Below are 23309 nucleotides of genomic sequence, written 5' to 3'. Positions count from 1 at the left end.
GTGACTTAATTCCTAAATGATTTTCCAGAAAACCACAAATTTTATGAGGAACAAACCAGAAATAAGTAGCAAAAATCTATTCATTCTGTGAAAATCTGGACAGTTGGGAGGTATACTTCAGCTGGGACTGTCTTTTGAGTTTGCTGCCCTTCCCCCTCACAAAATCATGGTCGAATTGAGCCCTTCCCCCTGCAGCCATTCCAATGATCCATTACTTGGCTATTTCACTCCATTTACCATAAACACTAATGTGCATACTGTTTTACTTCTATGATGATTTGGATTTCATTTGAAAGTTTTATTTTGCATTTTACAGCAGAAACACTAAGACATCTGCTAAACAAAGCAATGCAGTCTCACAATGAAAACAGGCTTAGCATTAAAAACTTCTCTGCCCTTGAAACTCACATTCAATGAAACAGCATTGAAACCCACATTCAAAGAAAATACATTTTGTCAGTGGCAGATAAAGATTAACTTTGGGCTGTTTTCAAATTATAGGCCCCTTGCACATGAAACATACATGTGATCTTTGATACACCTTCCTGATTGTACTAAATTATATTCCTTGTACAATACAGTACAGTTGTTAGACGGCAGTTTAAATTTATTGGTTTGAACATTTTTCCAGTAAACAATGAAACAAAATTCATGCACCAATGACAAAACTACCCAATTCAGAACATTTCCATCATAAAAGTCTACTCAACCTTCTACAGTCCATCAGTATCAGTAAATATGCACAATCTCTGAAGTAGTAAAAGTCATCTAAATAATTCCACATTAAAGAAATCTGTAACAATGAAGAGGTTGCTGCTAGCAAACAACTTTATATGGCATTGTTTATTCATCTACAAATAAAGTGCCTGTTGCCCTTGAGGAATAAATTGCCTATGTTGCATCCATTAAAAAAAAAATGATAAGCTAGTAATATCGCAATAGGGACTGTATGGCAAACTGATAACAGGTTCATAGTTACTACTCTAGGTATCTTTGCCAAAACAGACTGCAGCATCCACCCACTTTACAACACAGTACAGTATCAGCAATGCATCTATCTACTGTGGGAGTAGAACCCACAGCCTTCTGCATCAAAAGCAAGTACACTACCTGTTGTGCTATTAACAATGCAAGCAGACTCAGAATAAGCAGCACTAAAGTTTTGTTCCCCTGCAGCTCTCATCTCCTTGTAAAATCTATTTGACACGTAGTTGTATCTTTGAACTTTGCAGCACAAGAAATCTGGAAAAAGCCAACATTTATTGAGGGGGGGGGACAAAAGCTCAAAAACCAGGGACACATTTTAAACATTGCTTCTATAATGTTGGAAAGTTGCTAGAATAAAATGCTGTGTTACCACCATACATTTCACTGCCACGTCTTTAACCCAGGGGACCCTGTGCAAAACAGTCAGAGAAACATACCACTATGCCAAGTCATCTGTTTTGTGAAAGAGAGGGAGACAAACTTAAATGGCTACCATTTAGTGAATTCAGTTCTCACCATAGCTGTCAACCTCTTGGCACAAAACACCTGAACAAAGCCAATAATGGGGGGGTACAGCCCCCAAACATATTCAGTGAATTCAGTTCTCACTATAGCTCTCAACCTCTTAGCAAAAAACATGTGGACAAAGCCAGTAATGGAAGGGGTGGGGATACAGCCCCCAAACATTCAATGAATTCAGTTCTCACCATAGATAACTCTCAACCTTAGCACAAAATACCTGGACAAAGCCAATAATGGGGGAATACAGTCCCAAATATAGGGACAAATTTCAAATATCCATGTTATAAACTTAGACAACAGCTAGAACAGTTTTGTGTTACCATGTACTTTCTGAAGAATATGAAGTCTGAAATTCAAATGCCTGTTGTTTTTAAACATTTAACCAGGAAACTAGTCTGATTTGGAACAAAAGACAATTTTCAGCAGAGCAGGGAGAAATGCCAGACACATCTTTGTAAGATGGGAGGACATGCAGACACCACACAGAAGGCACCCCAGCCAAGAATCAAACCAGAGAACCTGTAGCTGTTAGGCAGCAATGCTACCAGTGCACCACTGCCTACAGAATTTGCAAGGAAAAATGTAGATACAGAAACCACAGATTTTATGAGGAACAGAACAAATATGAGGCAAAACTCTACAATTTTTTTTAGAAATGGTGGTGGATAGTGAATTCAGGTCCTTGCCACCTGCATCCAAGGTACAGGGTTCAAGCCTGAGTATCTCTACCCACCACCATTTGTTCTCTCTAGCCACCAGTATATAGTAACAGGGGCATTACACACACACACACACACACACACACACACACACACACACACACACACACATCATGAAGCCTTCACCTACCTGCTGTAAAATAAATGTCCTACCCCAGTGACCAAACACCTACCTGAAGCAGTAATCTGCCAAGCCCACACAATGAAAGTCCTGCAAGAGCAGCTCACCCCTCAGTCCTCATTGGTTCTACCTGCAGCCGGAGCTCCTCTTCTGTGTGGTCGTCACTGCACAGATTCCTGGGTATCTCACAGCAATGACTGCTGGGTATCTCTTTGTCTCTATCTGGACTGATGATAAAGGCAGTCTGAGTTCTTCTAATGTGTCTGCACAGAGGAGTCGGGACTCGTGATTTGTTTTTTTTTTCTTCTGTTTTTGTTTTTTAGTTTTACAGATTTTTCTTTTATTTTTTCAAGGTGGAAGGGCTGCAGTCTGGCAGTTCGATAGCAGGAGCCTCCCCTGGACCTATAGCAATCTAATCTCCCCTTGCCCCAGTACCTGTAAAACATATTCAAAGAAACAATTGCTAGAATATTTCCTGCAGGAAGGACTCCTATGCCCTTTACAATATAGCTTCCGTCATTCTCATAGTACTAGCACTGCCCTTCTAACCTTTATAGATACTGTCAATAAAGCTAGACATACTGGAAAACTAGTCTCGTCCTTATTTTTAGACTTGTTTAAAGACAGTTTGTCATAGGAAACTTCTACTTCAAATGCTCTCACTAGGTGTCTCTCAGCCACCCTTCTGTGATTCAAAAACTACCTGTCCAATAGGTATCAGTCAGTAAAATGGCACTCCATGCTCTCTCCTTACCTCCCAGTCACCAATGGAGTACGGTCTATCCTTGGTCATCTCCTTTTTAACATTTTCACCAACACCATATATTTTCACACAACAGGCCACCATAATACGATATACAGATGGTATTACTGTCACTTGCATATCTGACAACATGATAAACCTCCAAACAAATACACAGGAAGCTTTAACAGCCACTGAAACATGGCTTCATAACTCACAGCTCATGACGAACCCAAAAAGACCAAACAACTACTCCCCCCTCCATCCCTCTCTTATGAAAAAGAAAAACAAAACTTAAAGTCCTCTCTCTTGATAATGCAACCATTCATTATTTCTCATAGCAGACTATTAGGGGTGATAGTGGGTGATAATCTTACATTCGATTTACATACACAAAATTGCATAAGAAAAAATCATCAAAATTAGGGATGTTTTTACAGAGCCAAAAACGTTCTCACTAATGAAACTAAACTACACTTGCCACTACTTATCTCCTCCTCATTCTTCTTTATGGTGCTCCCATCCTTGCTATCCTCCAGGATTTACTAAAATTAAAACTTGAACAATGCTGTAACAATGTTGCTAAATATGCAGCACATACCCTTTTAAGAATCCACCACTGTTCAACATTAAAAAGCCTAAACTGGTTAGACCTACCACATCAACTAACATATACACAGCTTCTTACCAGCTAAAAAAAAAATATCCAGCATCCATCTGCCTGTCTAGCAGTAAAAAAACAGTCTAAAAAACTATGTTCCCAGTTAGTCACTGCGATCCAGTGACCAAAACCTCCTGTCTGTCTACAAACCTAGCAGATCTGCTGGATATTCTCAGTACTCGTACAAGGTTGCTAAGGTCTGAAACTCCTTACCTGTATCCATCAGGTCTAAACCCTCCCTCTTTTCTTTCAAAACCACTCTGAAAGACTTCCTCGCTGAAATCAGTCTCTACATCTACCAGGATAAACTATATCCCTAAATGTGAACAAATACCTTTTCATTCCTTATACCTCTTTACTGTCCCTTCTTCACTTACTTTCTTACTGCTATCCAATTCTCTTCCCTGACTTTCTCTCTAAAGATGCCATGATCCTGTTTTTCCCTCACTTCATACTGTAATTCCTTGATGTATTAGACTTACTTACCTTTAATTTCTCTACAAACTGTCTAGAATTTCTCAGAACATTAAATGGTTGTCATATCTCTTGTATTGATTCATAACTAATGTTTTTATATTATGGCTAATTTGTTATAATTATTTCAACTTTAGATGCTTTTGTTTTATTTTTGAAGACTGTAAAATTATTGTCATTAAAATGTTTTGTAATAATTTGGAGCTTCTCTTCCTAGGCATCCACTGAAAATGGGCTTCTACCAAGTCAGACTTTCATGTTAATCAAATGTCAATATATATATATATATATATATATATATATATATATATATATATATATATATGTATATATATATATATATATATATATATATATATATATATATATATATATATATACATACACAGATATATATATATATATAAATCTGTATAATAGATAGAGATACATTCTCTTGCTCTCTCTCTCTTTCTCATTATGTGTGTGTGTGTGTGTGTATATATATATATATATATATATATATATATATATATATATATATACATGCATACACACACACACATATATATATATATATATATATATATATATATATATATATGGGTCTACCTGATAATGCTGAAAGCTCAGAAGAACGACAATGAGATAACTGACACCGGAAGATCGACAACGGAGAAGACTGAAAGTTGAAAATCCCGATGCTGAGAACACCAACATGTTAAGGTAAGTCTGCAATAGGGACGGACGTTAGGGTCAGGGTGCGGGTAAGGTAAGTGTGTGATAGTGACAGACTTAAGGGTTAGGGGCGGATTAAGTGAGTTAGGGTTAGGGTGCGGGTAAGGTAAGTGTGCCATAGTGACAGACTTAAGGGTTAGGGGCGGATTAAGTGAGTTAGGGTAGGGTGCAGGTAAGGTAAGTGTGCGATAGTGATGGACCTTAGAGTTAGGGTTTGGGTTAAGGTCAGTGCATAGATAGTTGTGTATTTAAGGTTTAGTGTAGGTTTGTAAGGTTGTTGGTGTGCTTGTGTTGTGTGTGTGTTTTTAGAAAAAGGTATTTGTTTTGTTGATTGTCGGGATTGTGGTTTGTCGGGCATGTGAAGTTTCGTGTTTTTGAACTTTCGGTTTTGTGGTGTCAGTTATTTCGTTGTTGGTGTTTTGGCGTGTCGGTGTTATCAGGTAGACCCATATCTATAGATATATATATATATATATATATATATATATATATATATATATATATATATATATATATATATATAAATATATATATATATATATATATATCTTTCGGCTTTTTTTACTTTTTATATAGTAATACTATATATTAAATGGCAATGTGTTTGAAAGCATGTGTTCTACAGGCAGTCAAACAATACATTCTCAGCATTTATTATGCAAATTGTGTGTGAGATATCAAAAACATCTTATTTAACGCAGTTGTAGGTTGTATAGCTTCTGTTGACATTAGCAGGCAGGATTTCAATGTACGTAGGTGAGCAGAGTGGGATATTTAGATGTGCTTCTGCAGAAACTGAAACTAGGTAAAGAAATGCTGAATGTATCAGTAAAACAATGTATGTATCACAAGGTATACAATAAATTCTTAGTGAAATGAAAATGGATTGAGAGGGTTGCCTCTTAGTGATTACTCAAGATGGCAGTATTTTAGAAACATTTTAGCAACAACTAGGCTATCTTTATAAAATGCTGCTTGCAGAGTTTTGGTCAGGAAAAAAAAAGGTGATTACTAATTATACAGAAAAAAATATTATAACCTGTTGCATTGACTGAAAATGAGTGACCATTGTATACCTACCAATAACCACCTCAACTATGCCAACATACTCCTCAACTGTCCAGAATTTTGCAGATTATCCAGATTTTTGCCTAATATTCTTAGCCTATTCCACACGAAATTTTTGTTTTCTGGAAAATCAAAGTCAATAACTAACGGCATACATTTGAGTTTCAGACTGCATGTCCTTCAGAAAATGCATGCTAATGTAAAACCTGTTATTCTAACAACCAAGTTTATAGGAGCAATATTTAAAATCTGTCCCTGATTTTATTGCTTTGATCCCCCATTATTTGCTTTGCCCAGAATGCTTTTAACTAGAAGGTTAAGATGTACAACACCAAATGATAAATTATCTGTTATAAGACTGCCAGTATTCTCTTTTCACTGCTTCTTGCAGCGTTTTGACGCTAGATGTCATTTTGGTGTAGGTTTTTTGCTCACTTTGTCATAAATATGTATTCTGAGACCACATCTTCTGGTTGATAAAAGTCTGACTACACAATTTATTTTCCTTGCTTAGATTTATTGGTATTGCACAGTGTACATATAAATTATAGAAAGATTAGATGTACTTATGACATATGCAGAACAGGATAAGCACATTATTACCCAATATTAAATCCCACTCATATTTATTTTACTTTCATTTTTTTGAACAGGTAAGTCCTTCTGATCAAGTCCTTCAGGAGATAATTTGGGAGGAAAAGGTATTCCTGAGAAATAAGAAACAACAGAAATGTTTTAGATTGCACTAAAAATGAAAACAACAAAACTATAATCTTAAAACAGAACAGTGCAACACTCTTGCCTTTGAATGTAATTATTTCATCAAAAAAGCAACTACACTTGCCAGTGAGTTAACATAAAATATTCATATACCTTTGTGCTACCAGGGGCTACTGACTACTCAAAAATGTATTTGAGCAAAGACAGACAGACAGATGGATAGATAGATAGATAGATAGATAGATAGATAGATAGATAGATAGATAGATAGATAGATAGATAGATAGACAGACAGACAGAGATGTCGATATATGAATAAGTTGAGATACAGTGGCGAGAGCCACATTTAAGTACGTACAAGTGCAAGTATGCTTTGCAGTAAGCAAAGTGTATACACTTATAATGACCTCATACCTGATAAAACAATCAGAATGTAAATAGCAATGCATCATCAATTTAGGAGCCATGCTTTACTCATCAGAAAGAATTGTTATACATAAGTGTACATGAAAATATCATGACCACTGTATGCATAGCCTGTTTTTTTCAGAGCTTTTTTGATCATGTACACTTCTGAGCAGTTTGGGATCCCTGGGACTATATCAGTACACATTTTTAAATTAACACACTGGAACGCCTAGTTACAATCCTTTACCCAATTAATAAGCTTTGAATCATTTAATGTCACTGTGCTATACATTTTAAAATGTGACTACAGACTGAAGAAAGAAAAGCAATTTTGCTTTATACTTACAATAAAATAAACATTTTAGTATATTCAGAACTTAAGGTACATTGTCCAAAGTATTTTCAAAGGTACTTTAAGATAATATACATAGTAGGTCTGTAAATACCATCCCCACAACTTCCATCATTCATTCCTACTGTCTTTTGGATTGTTTTATGCAACTGTACAGGTTGCTGCCACTGACAAATATTTTTATATAGAAATTTTACATGCATTTTATTCAGTCGTTAACGGGGTGAACCCACTAGGCATAAGCCTCTTTTCAGTGGTGACACAGGAGCACGGTCTGGTTTAATGTCTTGCTCCCAGTTGCACAGCAGGCAAATGGAGGGTGAGGTGTTCAAATCCTGGACAGCAGGAAGAATTTCATTAGCACCATATAAACTTAATCCACAGCACTAAACTGCCAGATAAAAACTGCAGCTTGTTATTGAAGTAATTCAAAGAGTCCCTCTTCCAGACATTTTGTTAATTTTTTCAAACACTTTGAATAGTTCAATGGTGGCATTTGCATCTTCCACTGAAGAATGTCCATGTCTGCTTGTCTAAAAGGAAAGAGAAAAGAAAAGGAAATACATCAGCAATAGGTTTGACTTAGGAGGTATGGCCTATTTCTGCATACAGTATCCATTATCTTCCCCTTTAACAATGTTTTGTTAGTAGTACAATATATTTATACAAAATAAGCATACAAACACTGTTAACATAAATAGTGACCTTCCAAAGACTTCAAGGAGAAACAGTTGAAGCACATGGTCTGAGCAAGTTTTGGCTGATGATTTTCAAATTTAATCTCCAAAAAATATTAAGGAACTATACTAAATTACTGCACTTTTCTGATGTTTTCAGAACTATGTTGCTTATTTAATCCAATTTTAAAACATTTTTACAGTTAACTGAAAAAGGTTAACATACCAATGTGAGCCCTCAGTGCTATAATATACAACCACAAAGTGGTTTGATGAAAATCCAGAGTTTGACAAAACTTGACCAACTATTTACTAGGTTAATACAAAAACATGAAGAACTTGGCACTTTCATTCCATAAAAAACATCTTGGGACTTCTTCGAGACTCTGAAGAAGTCCAGACACATTTTTTATGGGATGAAAGTAGCACAGTCGTGAAGCAGTTAGCATTGTTATCTCAAAGCAAGAGGTTCTCTGGTTTGATTCTTGGCTGGGGTGCATTCTGTGCTGAGTCTGCATGTCCTCCCTGCATTCGCATGGGTTTTCCCCAGGTGCTACGGTTTCGTCCAACATTCCAAAGGCATGCATCTAGATTGCTTCTCCCCAGGCAAACACTGAAAATGGTGTCTGTCCGAGTCGGACTTTCCCAGTAAACAAGTCAAACAAACAGCAGAGAACCAAACCAGGAAGTAAATGCACACACAGCCAGGAAATGGAACAGCTTGTTGTAAGTTCACCAAGGCAGATTCAGTAAATCCAGGTAGGCACCAAACAAATTCAAAGAATTTCTTTATTCAGAACCACAGAATAATAACACACAAGCGCTTTCGCTCAGAGGAATTCTGAGCTTTATCAAGTGACACCATGCTGTTGAATCAGGTGTCTTATATATGCATTAGCCTTATTTTACACTCACACGAACAACAGTTGGTACGTCAAGTCACTCCATCTTATTCCAATTTTCAAAAGAAGTGCAACTTTTTGCACAAAGCAAGTTTTATTACAAAGTTAAACACTATGGAAACAGTGCACAATGTTTTGTTTATTTTTAAGCTATTAGCATTTTTAGTAGTGACAGATGTATTAATGCATTATTTTAAGCAATCTACTATATTTTTTTACATATTTTGTTTTAAAGGAATTTTTAAGCATGTGGAATAGTGCACAGTCTCTTTAAAATGTTAATTGGTAGTGCTTTCTAATTAACCTAGGATTTTCAAGGTATATAAGACACCTGATTCAACAGCATGGTGTCACTTGATAAAGCTCAGAATTCCTCTGAGCGAAAGCGCTTGTGTATTATTATTCTGTGGTTCTGAATAAAGGAATTATTTGAATTCGTTTGGTGCCTACCTGGATTTATTGAATCTGCCTTGGTGAACTTACAACAAGCTGTTCCATTTCCTGGCTGTGTGTGCCTTTCCTAGTAAACAAATGTTTAATGGCAGTAACAGGCATTTTTAATAGGTTTCTTTAGGCAATAGTACTCCTTCACCAGCTCCAAAATTATATAGTCAACAGGCTCCCTTCCTCATGCAGGGCACCACAACCGCAGAACTAATACACAACATACATAAGACACAACAGGCAGTTATACATGAGCAACAAGAGCAGTTGATGTATAGAAAAAATACACATTAATCTTCCTCAATTATTCTCATCCAAACTGCAAAAGAGAAATATCATAAGTGATTGTAGCAACACTAAGAGAAAGTACTCCAAAGTCTTTCTTCCCATCTTACTACCAAGGAAGGGGAAGACCTGGTTATTCCCTTCAATTTCAAAATATAGAGAGTGAATATTGTATAATCAGAAGCTGTTTTCCTGGTCACAAAAATTAAGGAACATAACATAAGACAAACTTGCTTCAGCCAAAACGACATATCTTTCCTAAAGCCATATTCAAATTTATGTATGGCCAAGGCACAAAATGTAACCTAATTAAGTGGGTATAGCTTTATGATGCAGGGACAGGCACAGGACAACTCAGATTAAATCCCTTGCAGAGCTGGGGAAGCCATTATCATGTACAGATATTTCACTATATCCTGACTGCACCTCCAACATATTCCTGGCCTATATCTTGTCCTTGGTCTCAGTGGTGATAGTTTATCTTCTTAAAATGTGCCAGTTCCATTAATGGGACAAAATTGTAAAAAGCATGTTAATTCAAAACCATTTCCCACTCTACAAGATCTACTGTATTTCCCAACATATCATCCAACTGAGCTTTATCTGCAGTGAACACATAACAGTCTATGCAGTAAGCATAGAACTTCAGTAGTTAGTAGTCTATGTGTAAAGGATTTTTTAACTTGGTCAGAAAGCTTGCCTTGTAAAACAATAGTACCATGTCCTTGATGCCCAAGCCTTAATTACTGCCATCAAATCACAATCTTTTTATGCTGCTCAAGGCAACATAAAAAATCTGGTTTACAGGAAAAGTCTGACACATCAGAGGCTACTGTTTCCAAAGGAAAGACTGGATGTCAGCCTTATAAGAGGTGTTATACCACATTTAAACCCATATGTTAAATTTTCACTAAATCATCCTACATCAGAGCATCAACTTTTGATTTTTTTTTCCTCAGGTCCCATACCCTTTTTAGAATTGCTCTTTCCTGCTTTTGTTTGAGCAAAAAAAAATCACTGATATTCCTTGGCAACCCAACTAGGAAGTGCGAGAAACCTGTCTTGTAAAAACTATGTTATGGTTTTAGCTGACATCTTGTTAGGCCTGGTATCCCCCATTCTTCCATTTCTGCATGACAGCATTACATCTTTATAGAGTGGAGGTGATGCTCTCAAACAGCATAAGAACTGCCATAGAAAACTGAAAAACAGTTTTGGGATTAGTTCACTCTCTGGGATGGTCTGAATGTGGTATGGTCTTCACTACATACAGAATTCCAAGCAAAAAAAAAACATTTTAAGGCACACATTTTTGCTAAAAAGGATAAGTAAATGGATGTCTATATATCACAAGTTATAGCCTCAAGGATAGCAATTTATATGAATTATTATTAATCCCAATTTGATGTCCAAGTAAACACACTCCCACTTCAAATTTAACTTAACCTCTTCAGTCATGGACACCATGTCCAGAGGAATATCATTTAAGGGAAGCTATACCATCTTATCTCAATTCATTTTATGTCCAGATATAACACTACATGTACTGACCACCACCATGATTTTAGGCATGGTCTTATTAGGGACTGTTAACTCTAATGAGTAATCATTTGCAAACCAACTGTTTATAATAGGATTATGTATTACCACTTGAAGCTCAATTTACTACAGTATTGCTTTATACAAAAGTGCAGTGTTACTATTGTAAGAATGAACAATAAAGGGGAAAGGTGGTAGCCCTGGTTGGCCCCTTAAATAGAGAACAGGGTCAGACCACCATCTATAACTTATCACCTGCACTTAGAGACCGAGTATAATATGTCACAGATTTGCAAACGTGATCTCTGCATCTAGTCTCCTTAGGACTAGCCACAAAAATTCCCAAGATAGAAATTCAGAGGCCTTTTGAAGGTCTATAAACATCCACATTGCTGGAAAATAGAAATGTTTAGAGTTTTGGTTAAACACATATAGATCAGCATTGACCAACCTCCATCCCCATGGTGCAGATGATAAAGTTCTGACTGCAGCCCAGACAATACTTGTTCAATTTGCCTCACAGGTGCTAGATGGACAAGTTGTGGGAGGATGGGAGTGAGTGTTTGATGCTGTCTCATCCATCCTGAGTAGGGTAGAGGGGAGAGGCTATTCAGTTTGTTACATTGGGAACCCCTGCCAGAATGCAAGTGCCTCACTGGCAGCATGAAGAGTCAGGCATTTTCATGCTACAAGCAGTAAGCCTGAGCAAATGGCAGTTGTACTTATTGGCTCAAGCTGTTCAAAGCTGCAGGGAGAGGCCTTCTGCCATTTGCTCTGCTGTGATATTGGAAAAAGATAAGTGCTTATTTTCAACTGTTTTCTGCACTTCTGTTATAATGTATATCTGTATAATCTGTGCAACTGTTTTTTAGTCTCCTTTTTTGTCTGTCAGAGCTGAATATCTGTTACTGTTTGTGACCTTTTGAGCTTGTAGTGAAATCTTTTGTCTAGAGAGGCCTAGCTTTGGGATGGTTTCTGTTTCTCTGCTTTTAATAGCCGGTGTTTTAAACCAGTTGTACTTATTTGCTCAAGCTGTTCAAAGCTGCAAAGAAAGGCCTTCTGCCATTTGCTCTGTTGTTGTTCAACGTTTTTTATGCACTTCTGTTTTACTGTATATCTATGTAATCTGTACAACTGTTTTTTTTTTTTTTTTGTCCCAGCCACCCACTCAGCTATTGTGGTAGTCTTAAGTCTTGGTGGCTTTGAGTTACCCGCCTCTAGTATAAAGTTGATACTGGACACCCCCCCCCCCAGTGACATTACATCAGCTCATTCAACTGTTTATAGTGAGAAATGAGTAAAGGTCCACCACTTCAGTTTCTGAACCTTGAATTATCTTATTATCTTCTATCTCTTCACATTCTACTAAAAAAAAAAAAAAAAAAAAAAAAAAAAAAACTCTACTTCATTTTGCTGCTTGTGCTTAGGATTTCAACTGCATTTAGTTTTCCGTATTTGCTACTGCTTGTTGGTAGCCTCACAAATTGATGACAGTATTCTACTGAATTGCTGCATTATTTGTGTAGTCTTAATGTTGTGATTTGTGAGTTACTGTTTCAAAGCAATCTACTGATTAACTAGATTTCATTGCCATCTACTGCAATTCATTACTGTTTAACTGATTTTTACTGCATTTTGCTGCTGTTAAACTGTATTTTTTTCATACTGCGAGTTCTATTCTTTTGACTATAAGTGATTAATCTGTGCTTCATTGTGAGTTTTTTCTTAATGAATTCTTAACTTTAAAATTGAGTAGCATAGTCTAAATACAGGTCTGCAACATCCAGAGCTTCAGCTGCATGTTTTTAACCCTTTTTGAGGTATTCCAGATACAAGTTTTCCCTTAGTAGCACTTGTGTTATCATCTTGTAGACCTTCCTCCCTTTACCCTCTTAGCTCTTTCACTTTCTGACCAATATGGATGGACTGTTTCCTACATTTTTTCCTGCCAGTCTGGTGGATATCAGCATCCTGAGGCAGTGTAGCAACTGCCTCATGTACATGGACAACCCTCTACTACTACCACCTAGGAACACAATTTGTGAGAGATGCAAATACATCAAGCACCTAGTGTCATTGCTGTCTACCCCACAAACCAGTATATCTGGCCTTGAGAAGGTTGGAAACACGAACACCACACTTCAAACACCATCCACACCTACACAACACACTCCCACATATGAGGAGGCCCTCAACAAAAGCATACCTAAACAAAAGAGACCTTTGAGGCATAAACGCACGCTCACTCCACTGCCCATCACACCACACACTACACATAGTCTACACACGCGTGTCTCACAGCCACTAAGGCTTAAACCTAAATCCAACATATTAGTCATAGGAGAATCCATTGTGAGACACACAGATGTGCCCCTCACCAGGCTGGATAAAAAGAAAGTCATGGTTAGTTGTTTGTCAGGTACCAGAATCCACCATATCACCAATGCACTCAAGTCTCTCAACAGGTAGTGTTATGACTCTGTCATAGTCCAGGTTGGAGTGAATGATTTAAGACGTACCTCCTGGGACTATATGAAGAGAGACCTGATCGAGCTCACTGAGTATGTGTCTCAGGCAATATGTCCCTAGCCTTAAGCAGCATTCTACCGCCACCCAGAATAATGCCTCAGTACAAACAGAAACTGATTGACTTTAACAGCTGGGTTATTTTCTGGTGTCATCCAAAGGGGGGATCCAGTACCTGATAGCCTGGGCTGACATTATTGACAAGCCATGATGCTTTACCAGAGATGACCTGCATCTTTCTCCCCTGGGGTTCAGGCTCCTGGCAAAGGCTCTTGCCTCCCCCATAGTGCCTTTTTTAGGCAATGCTATGAAGTTAAAACTACCAACATGAAAATTTCATCAAAACATACATTAAAGTTTATGCTGCTAAACTCTAGGAGTCTAAACATGAAACTGCACTCATTGCAGGCATTATTAACCCTGGAAGAAGCTGACATTTGAGCAGTCACAGAAACCTGGTTCAAAGCTGCAGAGAGCACCCCAGCCATACCAGGTTACTCCTCCTATCATTCATTAAGATCCCAAGCCATGGCAGCAAACCAAAAAGAGGTGGTGTTGCAATATATATAAAAGACATACACACCTCTAAGCTGGTCAAACAGTATGATGCACAGGAAATACTCCAGGTGCAGTTAACAATTGACAAGACCCCTACGCAAATCATAGCTAGCTACAGGACTCCAACTCTGACTCAAGATGCCCACTCCACCTATCTGGACCTCTTCAAATCTATCAGGCTTCAACCCTTTACCCTGATCCTGGGTGACTAACTATCCAACCATATATTGCAAGAAATACTCATGCCAAAACACAAATGCCCAGAGATTCCATGATTTCGTCAATGCAAATGTCTTGGACCAGTTGGTTAACACCCCCACAAGAGGTGAAAATAACTTGGACTTGGTATTAACCAACATGAGTAACCACTACAGTATCCCTACAGTGTCATCATCCCTGGTAAGATCCAACCACAAAGCAGTCACTTTTGAAATCACCGTGCAAAGGTAGGGGTACAGACTCCTCCATCAGTCCTGGATAATGAAGTCCTATTGGTCAGCCCATCACTTGGTGCAGGAAGGGCCTCCTGCACCGAGGACAGATAGGCTCAACACCTTTGAGGGAGCTGATCAGGAGGGAGAGCAGGAGGAAAAACTAACCTAGAATATTAAAGAAAACGATAGGACTCTTCCACATACATAGTATACGATACATAGCAAGATCTTCTAAGAACAACAAATATAAACAATTCTAAAATATTTTTCACCTGTATATTCTTTTTAAGGATTCTTTCACATAGAACTTTCAGAGAAACACGTCTGTAGCCCTCCAGGTTTCCAATGCTCCTCAGTGTCCTATCTGTGGAGGTATCCCAGATGTTATATTTTTCCATATTTTCCCTTAGAACTTCAAAATCATTATGCAGGGCATGGCCAACAACTATCTTTCCTTGCAGGATATCTAGAATCTGAATGGAAAATAGGAATAAACAGAAGTTAGAACTTTATGAAGGCTGTACATCTACTAAAAGAAAGTTTAATAACATGTAATATATAAAAAATATTTGTGCCTACAAAGTGTCAGTATTGACCATGGTTCAGCATCATAGTATATCAGAAATATGATGCATTAAACAAAGTTCAACATATTGAATATTTATTTATTCATTCATTCGCTTTATTAATTTTTATAAGTGGGCTATCCAAGGACTATTTTCAGTAAAAACACGGGCAAAAGAAAAATGACCACAGTTACACAACTATATTCAGTGAGTGAAACAAACATTACAACAATATAGTACATAACCAAAACAAGTACATAGCACAGTAGTAAGCTGTGTAGCAGTCATATACAAATAACACATGGTAGGTAATAGATAAGACAGAAGTATAACAAAAATATACAGTGTGAAATTAAACAGTACAATAAGGAAAATGTTCTGTAACACAGGAGCAGATATCTCTAGCATATTGCAGCCTGAGGCCTGTAAGCATGCTATCATTATGACAGCTGGCATCAGGGAACCATCCTGCATTGTCAAAACATTTGCATTTGAGCTATTCAATCAAGTGCCTTTTTTAGCTGCTTGCAAGAAAGAATAGGTTCCTTGGCAGCATGAAGTCAATCATGGAGTAGGTGCAATATTGTTAGGTTATTTTACAGAATGCTTTTTCAGTAGTCGACTGGGTGTGTGATGGTTGTTGCAGCTGAAACCTAGAGTGACTTCTTAATTCATTGAGAATATGTCTGAAAAAGAGAATTATGTTTTCCAATGGGGACCTTAATTTCAATTGAAAAATTTGAACATAAGCATGTATAGAAGAATTTGTGCCATTTGTAGAATGAATAAATTATAGCATTTGGTTTTCGGTGGGACGTATATCTGAAATATTTTGCTTGTAATAAAAAGAGATAAGGTAGAGCATAGTCAAGTCGACAGATTAGAACATTTTTGGCAATGTAGTTGCACACTTCAGTAGATAACAGATGGAAGATGTTGTGCATGCAGGACCCTCTCAGTAGCATTTTAAGATGCACAATGACTTTATTGACTTGTAGTTTAGTATGTGTGGTAAATGATACATATAGTTCAAGAATAATGCCCAAGTACCTTTGTTGTGCAGTGCATAGGAGACTGATTCTGACTGGGTCAGTGATGAAGGCTGTTTTAACAAGTGCAGTCATTGAGGAGTCCCAAATAATGTAATACTATAGCAATAACCCACGCCTGGGTGTGGGTAATGCTGGATTTACCCACGGTTGGTGTGGTTTGGTCATGAGGGCGAAGCCCGAGTGACCAAACAAAGCCATCTGTGGGTAAATCCAGCATTACCCACACCCAGGCATGGGTTATTGCTATTATACAATGACATTATTTAAGAAAAAAAATAATTACTTTTCTGAAATAATGGCATTGTATAATGCCTCCTTGCTGCCCTTCCGCAGCTGTCTGGTATTCTGCGGCAGTTCTGATGTACTGCACATGCGTTTGCCTACCCAGTACATCAGAACTGTGGGCAAAAGCAACGGAGCAAGATCTCCGTTGCTTTTTACAAACTGTTTTCGCTATGTTAAATGGGTTTAACATAGTGAGACAGCTTTAAAAAAAGCAACGGAGAATCTCCATTGCTTTTTTTAAAGCTGTCTCGGTATGTTAAACCCATTTAACATAGCGAGACAGTTTTGAAAAAAAACAATGGAGAAAGCAAGATCTCCGTTGCTTTTTTACAAACTGTTTTCGCTATGTTAAATGGGTTTAACATAGCGAGACAGTGAGAAAAAAGAGTTATACTAATGGAAAAAGTACGGGCGACCAGACCTTTTTCCATTACTATAACTCTAATTTACAACGTGCACGCTGACCAATCAGTGTGCACGTTTTTGAATATTAATGGGGGGGGAGTTGTATAAAATGCTTTTTAATATTAACTAAGAAAGCATAGTTGTATAAAATCTTGTCATAACAATAGATGCCCTTTTCTTCACTGTTACAGCATTCAGTACAGAAGGGATGTCCTGCCACAGGCAGCCTGTCATTCAGCCAGTAAAAATAAGCTTAAAAGAGATCTTGTTTGCACTGTATGCTACATTTATGCTCTCCGCACAGCATGTAGGGCATAAAAGGGATGTATGAACGCAACTACCCAGAAGTGAATTGCCCCAGAGGAGAACACTCATCACAGGACACAGTAGTTCATGCACATCCAGAAGGAAAGAATGCAGAATAAACAAGATGGGTTAAGAGGGAGAGAGCGAATAATGCAACAGTGAAGAGAAAGACATCTACTATCATGGTAAGATTTTACACAACTGTACTATGCCCTTTTATACCACTGTTGCAATATTTGGTACAGAAGGGAGAGTAAAAACCTCAAGATACAGAATGGGAGGTAGAAGGCTAAGAAGCACCTTCAACAAACACACACAAAATTGTTTCAACAAAACCTGCTCTGGCCCTAGAAACCATATCCAACTTATATTGCTTAGTAAAAGTATGCATGTAAGACCAAGTATCAGCTTCAAGGATGGAATTAGTGTCCAACCCCTTGAAGAAGGCACCAGAAGAGGCAACAACTCTAGTGGAATGAGCTCTAATAAAAGCAGACAGAGATTTACCATGAAAAGAATAACAAAAGGAAATGGTTATTAGATAACCAGGAGGAGATGGTTTTCTTAGAAACAGCCAAATGTAAAGACCTGTGATGAAAGGAAACAAAAAGCTGATCAGATTTATGAATAGTCCTAGTTTTATCCAAATAGTACCTGAGCTGTCTCTGTAAATCCAAGTTATGCAGGACCCTCTCAGTAGCAGACTGAGGAGATGGGAAAAAGGAAGGGAGTTGTACCGACTATTTCAAGGACAACTCATTGACTACCTTGGGCATAAAAGAAGAATTAGTATGAAGGGGCACCATGTCCCTGTGAAAAAAAAAAAAAAAGTAGGAAAGGCCATAAGGGCCTGGAGCTCAGAAACCCTTTGAGCAGAAGTAAGACCCAACAACAAAACAGTCTTCCAGGTACAATGTTACAAAGAAGCAGAATCTACAGGCTCAAAAGGAGCCTGAATCAATTTTTCCAAAACAAAATTAAAGTCCCAAGGAGGAGGAATAGGCTTTCTTGGAGGCCTAATATGCAGGACACCTTTAAGAAATTGCTTAGCAAGAAGTCAAAGGAGGATTCAAGGGCAGAAAAGCAGTAATGGCTGACAAATGGGCCTTCACAGAAAAATAGGCCAAGCCGGCTGGAGACACTCACACAAAGAAGAGAGGACAAGAGGGACCCCAATTGAAAAGGGGTCATAGTTACGAGCAGGTGACCAGACAGAAAATCTCTTCCATTTGGACAAATAAGATTTTCTGGTTGAAGGCTTCCTTGCCTCCTGTAAAATCTTGAGCACATCCTCAGAAAGGAGGCACCTGAAAGGGATCAAAGCCCTATCACCCACAATGTCAGTTGCTGAATGGACAAGTGAGGATGGATGACAGACCCCTTGTCCTGTGTGAGGTAACTTATGAGGATTGCCCCTTGCCAGTTGCTTTAAGAGGGGGAACTAGTACTGTCACCACCAAAAGGGAGTCACTAGCAAGATTTTTGGAGAGTGCAGCTGAATCCTCTGCAGGACTCTTGAAAATAGATGAAAAGGAGGGAAAGCATAAAGAAACCTCTGCTTCCACAGAAAGGATTGGGCATCCATATCCCAGGCCAGATGGTATGGCACTCTGGTACAGAAGAGAGGAAACTGCCTATTCAGAGGGAAGGCAAAAAGATCTACCCGAGGAATACCCCACTGATGAACAATGTCCAGAAACACATCACTGTGAAGCATCCATTCATGAGCCTATGTTTTGGACCCGTTTAGAAGTCTGCCAAAAGATTGTGCGCTGAAGGAATGTAAACTGCCTGAAGAGTTAACTGATAAGTGAGAGCTGCTTCCCAAGGCTGAAGCGCCATCCTGCAGAGGAAATAAGATTTTTATGCCTCCCCCCATGCTTGTTAACATATCAGATCACTGTAGTGTTGTCTGTATACACCTTGAAGGGCCCCAGAAAGAACATGGTGTGAAAAGCCTGAAGGGCCAAAAACAGAGCCCTCATCTCTTTGATGTTGATATGGTCTGACTTATGATGGAGGAGGACAAAGACATTGAACTCTCAGGTGACCAACAGATGCCCCCCACCCCATGTCTGAGGCATTGGTGAACAGCTCTTGAGAAAGGAATGGAAGTTGAAAGGGCTGGCCTGGGTTGAGAGTGAACTATTGAATCCAAAACTCAAATTCCTTCTTGAGATAGGGAAGGAGAAGTACACTGAAATTCAGAGGGTGAAGATACTGCAACCAAACCAACTTGATGTACCACTGAAGCTTCTGCATATGAAGTCTGGCAAGAGGAAGTATCAGATTAGAAAATGCCATGAATCCCAGGGCCCGAAGAAACTCCCTGGCTGGCATGGTAGTCAGGAGAAGAAGAGACTAAAAGAAGGCTGCCAATGACAATACCTTTGGAGGTGGAAGAGAGGCCAACATACACATAATCCTGATAGGGAGTCAGGATGGACATTTGGAAGTTGATAGTAAACCCCAGACTTTGAAAAACAGAGATAATGAACTGCAGATCCTTCTACAATTGACTGGGAGAAAACACCTGAATCAACAGGTCATCTAGATAAGAAAAAAGCTGAATGCCTTGGAGCCTGCAAATACTCATGGGGCAGTAGAGGCCAGAGGTCAAAGCAGAGTACTGAGAATGAAAATACAGCACAGAAAAAAGTAAAATCTTCCTGAAGAGAGGGTAATTAGGGATATGAAGGTAAGTATCTTTCAGATCCAAGGACACCTGAAAAGCCTGAGGTAATAAAAGAAGAAACAGAGTTTGAAGAGTAAGCATCTAAAAATCAGGGATCTTGAGAAAGGTGCTGAGCTGGGAGAGATCCAAAATAGGTCTCCAAGTGCCCTCCTTTTGAGGAACCAAGAGCATCCTGGAATAAAAACCCCGTTCTACTTGAGAAGGGGGGACAGGATGAATGGTCCCTTGGTTAAACAGGGACCTTAGAATCTCCAGAAAAAGAGGAAGTTGCTCTAAGTTGAGGAATCCCAGAAAAAGGAGGGAGAGATTTTCATACTGTGAAATAATTCTGATGGATGATAGAAAGAACCCAAGAGTCTTATGTGATGAGACGCCAATTTGGAAGACAAAGGGAGAACTGAAGAGACAAAGGAACCTGACCTAAAGGTGGGGGAGGTAAACTGTGAAAGAGAAGCAGGCTTATCAGATAAAGGAGGCTTTTGGGCCACAGAAATCTAAGAAGCCTTGGTAGAGGGAGCCCACCTTCCACTCTTCCTGCCCTTAGAGGCCTAGTTGGGTTGCCTGTGAACATAAGCAGACCTAGAAGGATAATTACTCTAGAATTTAGGCATCAGAGAGACACAAATATGTTTAAGGTCTTGCAAGAATTTGCTTTTATCTTGAAGAGATTTAAACATGTCAGCAGCAGTTCCAAAAAGATGAGTATCATCCAAACGAGTATCTAACAACTTGGTCTTAATGTCCTCAGGAAGAGAGTGGAGATGAAACCAAGAATAATGGCTCATGACAGACCCAAAAGCTGTATCCCTAGAAGAGGCATCAGCAGCATCATAGCTACACTTAATAGATTAATAGAGCTTCAATGGAAATAGGCTAGAAACTATAGAGCTTCAATGGAAATAGGCTAGAAACTATAGAGCTTCAATGGAAAATAGGCTAGAAACTATAGAGCTTCAATGGATATTTAGAATGCAAGCACATCAGTTTCCAGGCCTTAATCAGTATATAAGCATTAAACCAATACTTGACTCACGCCCCTTGAAATGAAGTTGCACACACTATATTTATATTTTATTTTTACATGTTGTTTTGTTTTTAATGAAATCAATACTATATGAAAATGCTTTTATTTATTATATACATATTTTTTCGGATAAATTCATTACAAATTTATTAATTAATATGAATTTATTGCTATAGTGATTAGATAAGCATTAGATTATAAGTTTATATACTTTTTAATTTTATATATTGATTAGTTAAGTTGTTTTAGTAAGGATGTACTGCTTGTAAAATGATGCTCTCAGCTAGAAATGTGGGTCATTCTTTGGATGATTTAATTGATTTAATTAATTAATTGAAAAATTGATTGAGTAAATTAGTTAATGAATGACTTTGTGAATACTATTTAAGATGAGAGATTTTCATTGTGTTTTGAGATCTGAAGAAGCGTACTCAGTGTGTATGTGAAAGCGCTTATCAACTTTTTACTGGATTAAAACTTCATTGTTTCATCGTGGTGGTCCAGCTTTGTGTTTTCTCTATAGATTAAGAAGCCACTTTAGAAGCAGAACCTAAAAAAGATAAGGCAAAGGATTTGCCATCAGAATCAAGGAGGGCAGAGATAATCTGACAAGCCTAAGCAATCAAGACCAGAACATACCTGGTCATGTGGGTCTGGTAATTAATAACCCTAAAGGCCAAAATAGAACTTTCTTGTTAATCCTCTCCACTGCCCTGCTATCCTTATCAGAAAGGCAAAAGTTTGGAAGATATCAAAAGTTTAGAAAGTTTGTCAGAAAAGACCGACACCACAATGGGGTCAGCAGAAGGACATGTAAATAAAATAGACAATCCTCAGGAATCTTGTAGAACCTATCAAGCTTCTTAGGAGTAGGAGACTGAGAATTATGGGACTTGGAAGCAGCAATGAAAGTATTTAACAAGGTAGCCAACACAGGAGGAACTGCTGATGGTTTAGGAGTATCCACCTGAAGCAGCTTATAATATCTTCTCAGAATATCTGACACTTGAGAAGAATCCCACTTAAAGAATTACATCATCCTATCAATTCTGCCCCCAAAGGACAGCTCCTTGAAAGGAGACTCAGGATTAATAGACTCCTCTTCATCAGAACCATAAGCCAAAGGCAAAGGCATCTGAGAAGAATAGGACAAAGACTCCTCACCAGACAGGGAATCCTCATCCGAGTTATACATTTGGAAGGGGTAGAGGTTCAAAATGGGGCAGGTACTGAAATCCCTTGAGGAGGCTTTAGGACCATTAAAGCAGAGAACAAGTCTTGAGTAAACCCCTGACATTCCCTTTGAGGATCTACAGAACAGACTGAAACTTTCTTCAGTTTTTGTCTTTTCTTAGAATGTCATTGAGATTCAAAATGAGAACCTGGAACTTCCTCACTGACCAATATCTGTGCAAAATCCTTCTAGGACCCTCCGAGATAATCAACCATGGTTCCCCCTCCATGTTTGGAACAGATGTCTGCAAAGCCTCAGAGGATGTGCAAAAAGACGGATCCATGTTGGTCTCCAGTGGGGTCATGGCAGAGGAATCAGATGTAAACACAAAACAACCTGCAGAGCTATTACCTGCTTCTAGAGGGATATCCGATGGAGGATGGACAGTTAAATAATTCAGCCAAGACTTCTTGGCCTTCTTCTTACCTAGAGTAAGTATCTTGGGGTTAAAGGATTTAGCCATGCTACCCTGGGCTAACTGTGTAGGCCATTGGTTTTCAAGATAAATGGTCAGGGAAGACAAATGGCTTCTGAATGTCTTAGGCACAAATGCCTTAAAGATACTACAAGGATTATGGTCGTGGGAAGCACCCAAACAAAAAAGACACTGTTTGTGATGATTCTTATGAGGTATCTGCCTCCCACACTGACACTGACTCCTTCTCCCTCTTGGATGACATGAACTCTAGGTAGTGATAAAAAATACAAGACCAAGAAAATAAAATAAACAATAAACATAAAAATAACCCCAAAAGAACACTTCTCTGGTGTTGCTGAATGTTCAGTACAGCAAAAATGTTCAACCTAACTGGCAACAACTGCATTTAAACTGGAAGAAAAAGAATTTCTGGGTAGTTGCATTCGTATGTCCCTTTTATGGCCTATG

The 23309-nt window shown here is 38.3% G+C and overlaps 1 protein-coding gene across 5 annotated transcripts in view; it reads right to left on the bottom strand.

The window, feature by feature from the left end:
• Positions 1 to 6275: 6275 nt before the first annotated feature.
• Positions 6276 to 23309, bottom strand: part of LOC122807255 (interferon-stimulated gene 20 kDa protein-like) — a 457143-nt gene continuing 440109 nt past the window's right edge. For all 5 annotated transcript variants that reach the window (XM_044078354.1, XM_044078349.1, XM_044078350.1 and 2 more), the window contains exons 3-4: positions 15129 to 15329; positions 6276 to 8024 (exon numbers count right to left, since the gene is read on the bottom strand). In XM_044078354.1, the coding sequence (XP_043934289.1) occupies positions 7920 to 8024; positions 15129 to 15329 (306 nt within the window). In that variant the 3' untranslated portion in view covers positions 6276 to 7919. The remainder of the gene's footprint in view (positions 8025 to 15128; positions 15330 to 23309) is intronic.

Source organism: Protopterus annectens, chromosome 7.part0 (assembly GCF_019279795.1).
Source record: "Protopterus annectens isolate FY-2018-M chromosome 7.part0, PAN1.0, whole genome shotgun sequence".
In the NCBI taxonomy this organism is placed as follows: domain Eukaryota; kingdom Metazoa; phylum Chordata; order Ceratodontiformes; family Protopteridae; genus Protopterus; species Protopterus annectens.
Note: the sequence above shows the minus strand (reverse complement) of the source record. Positions and strands in the feature narration are given on the sequence as shown.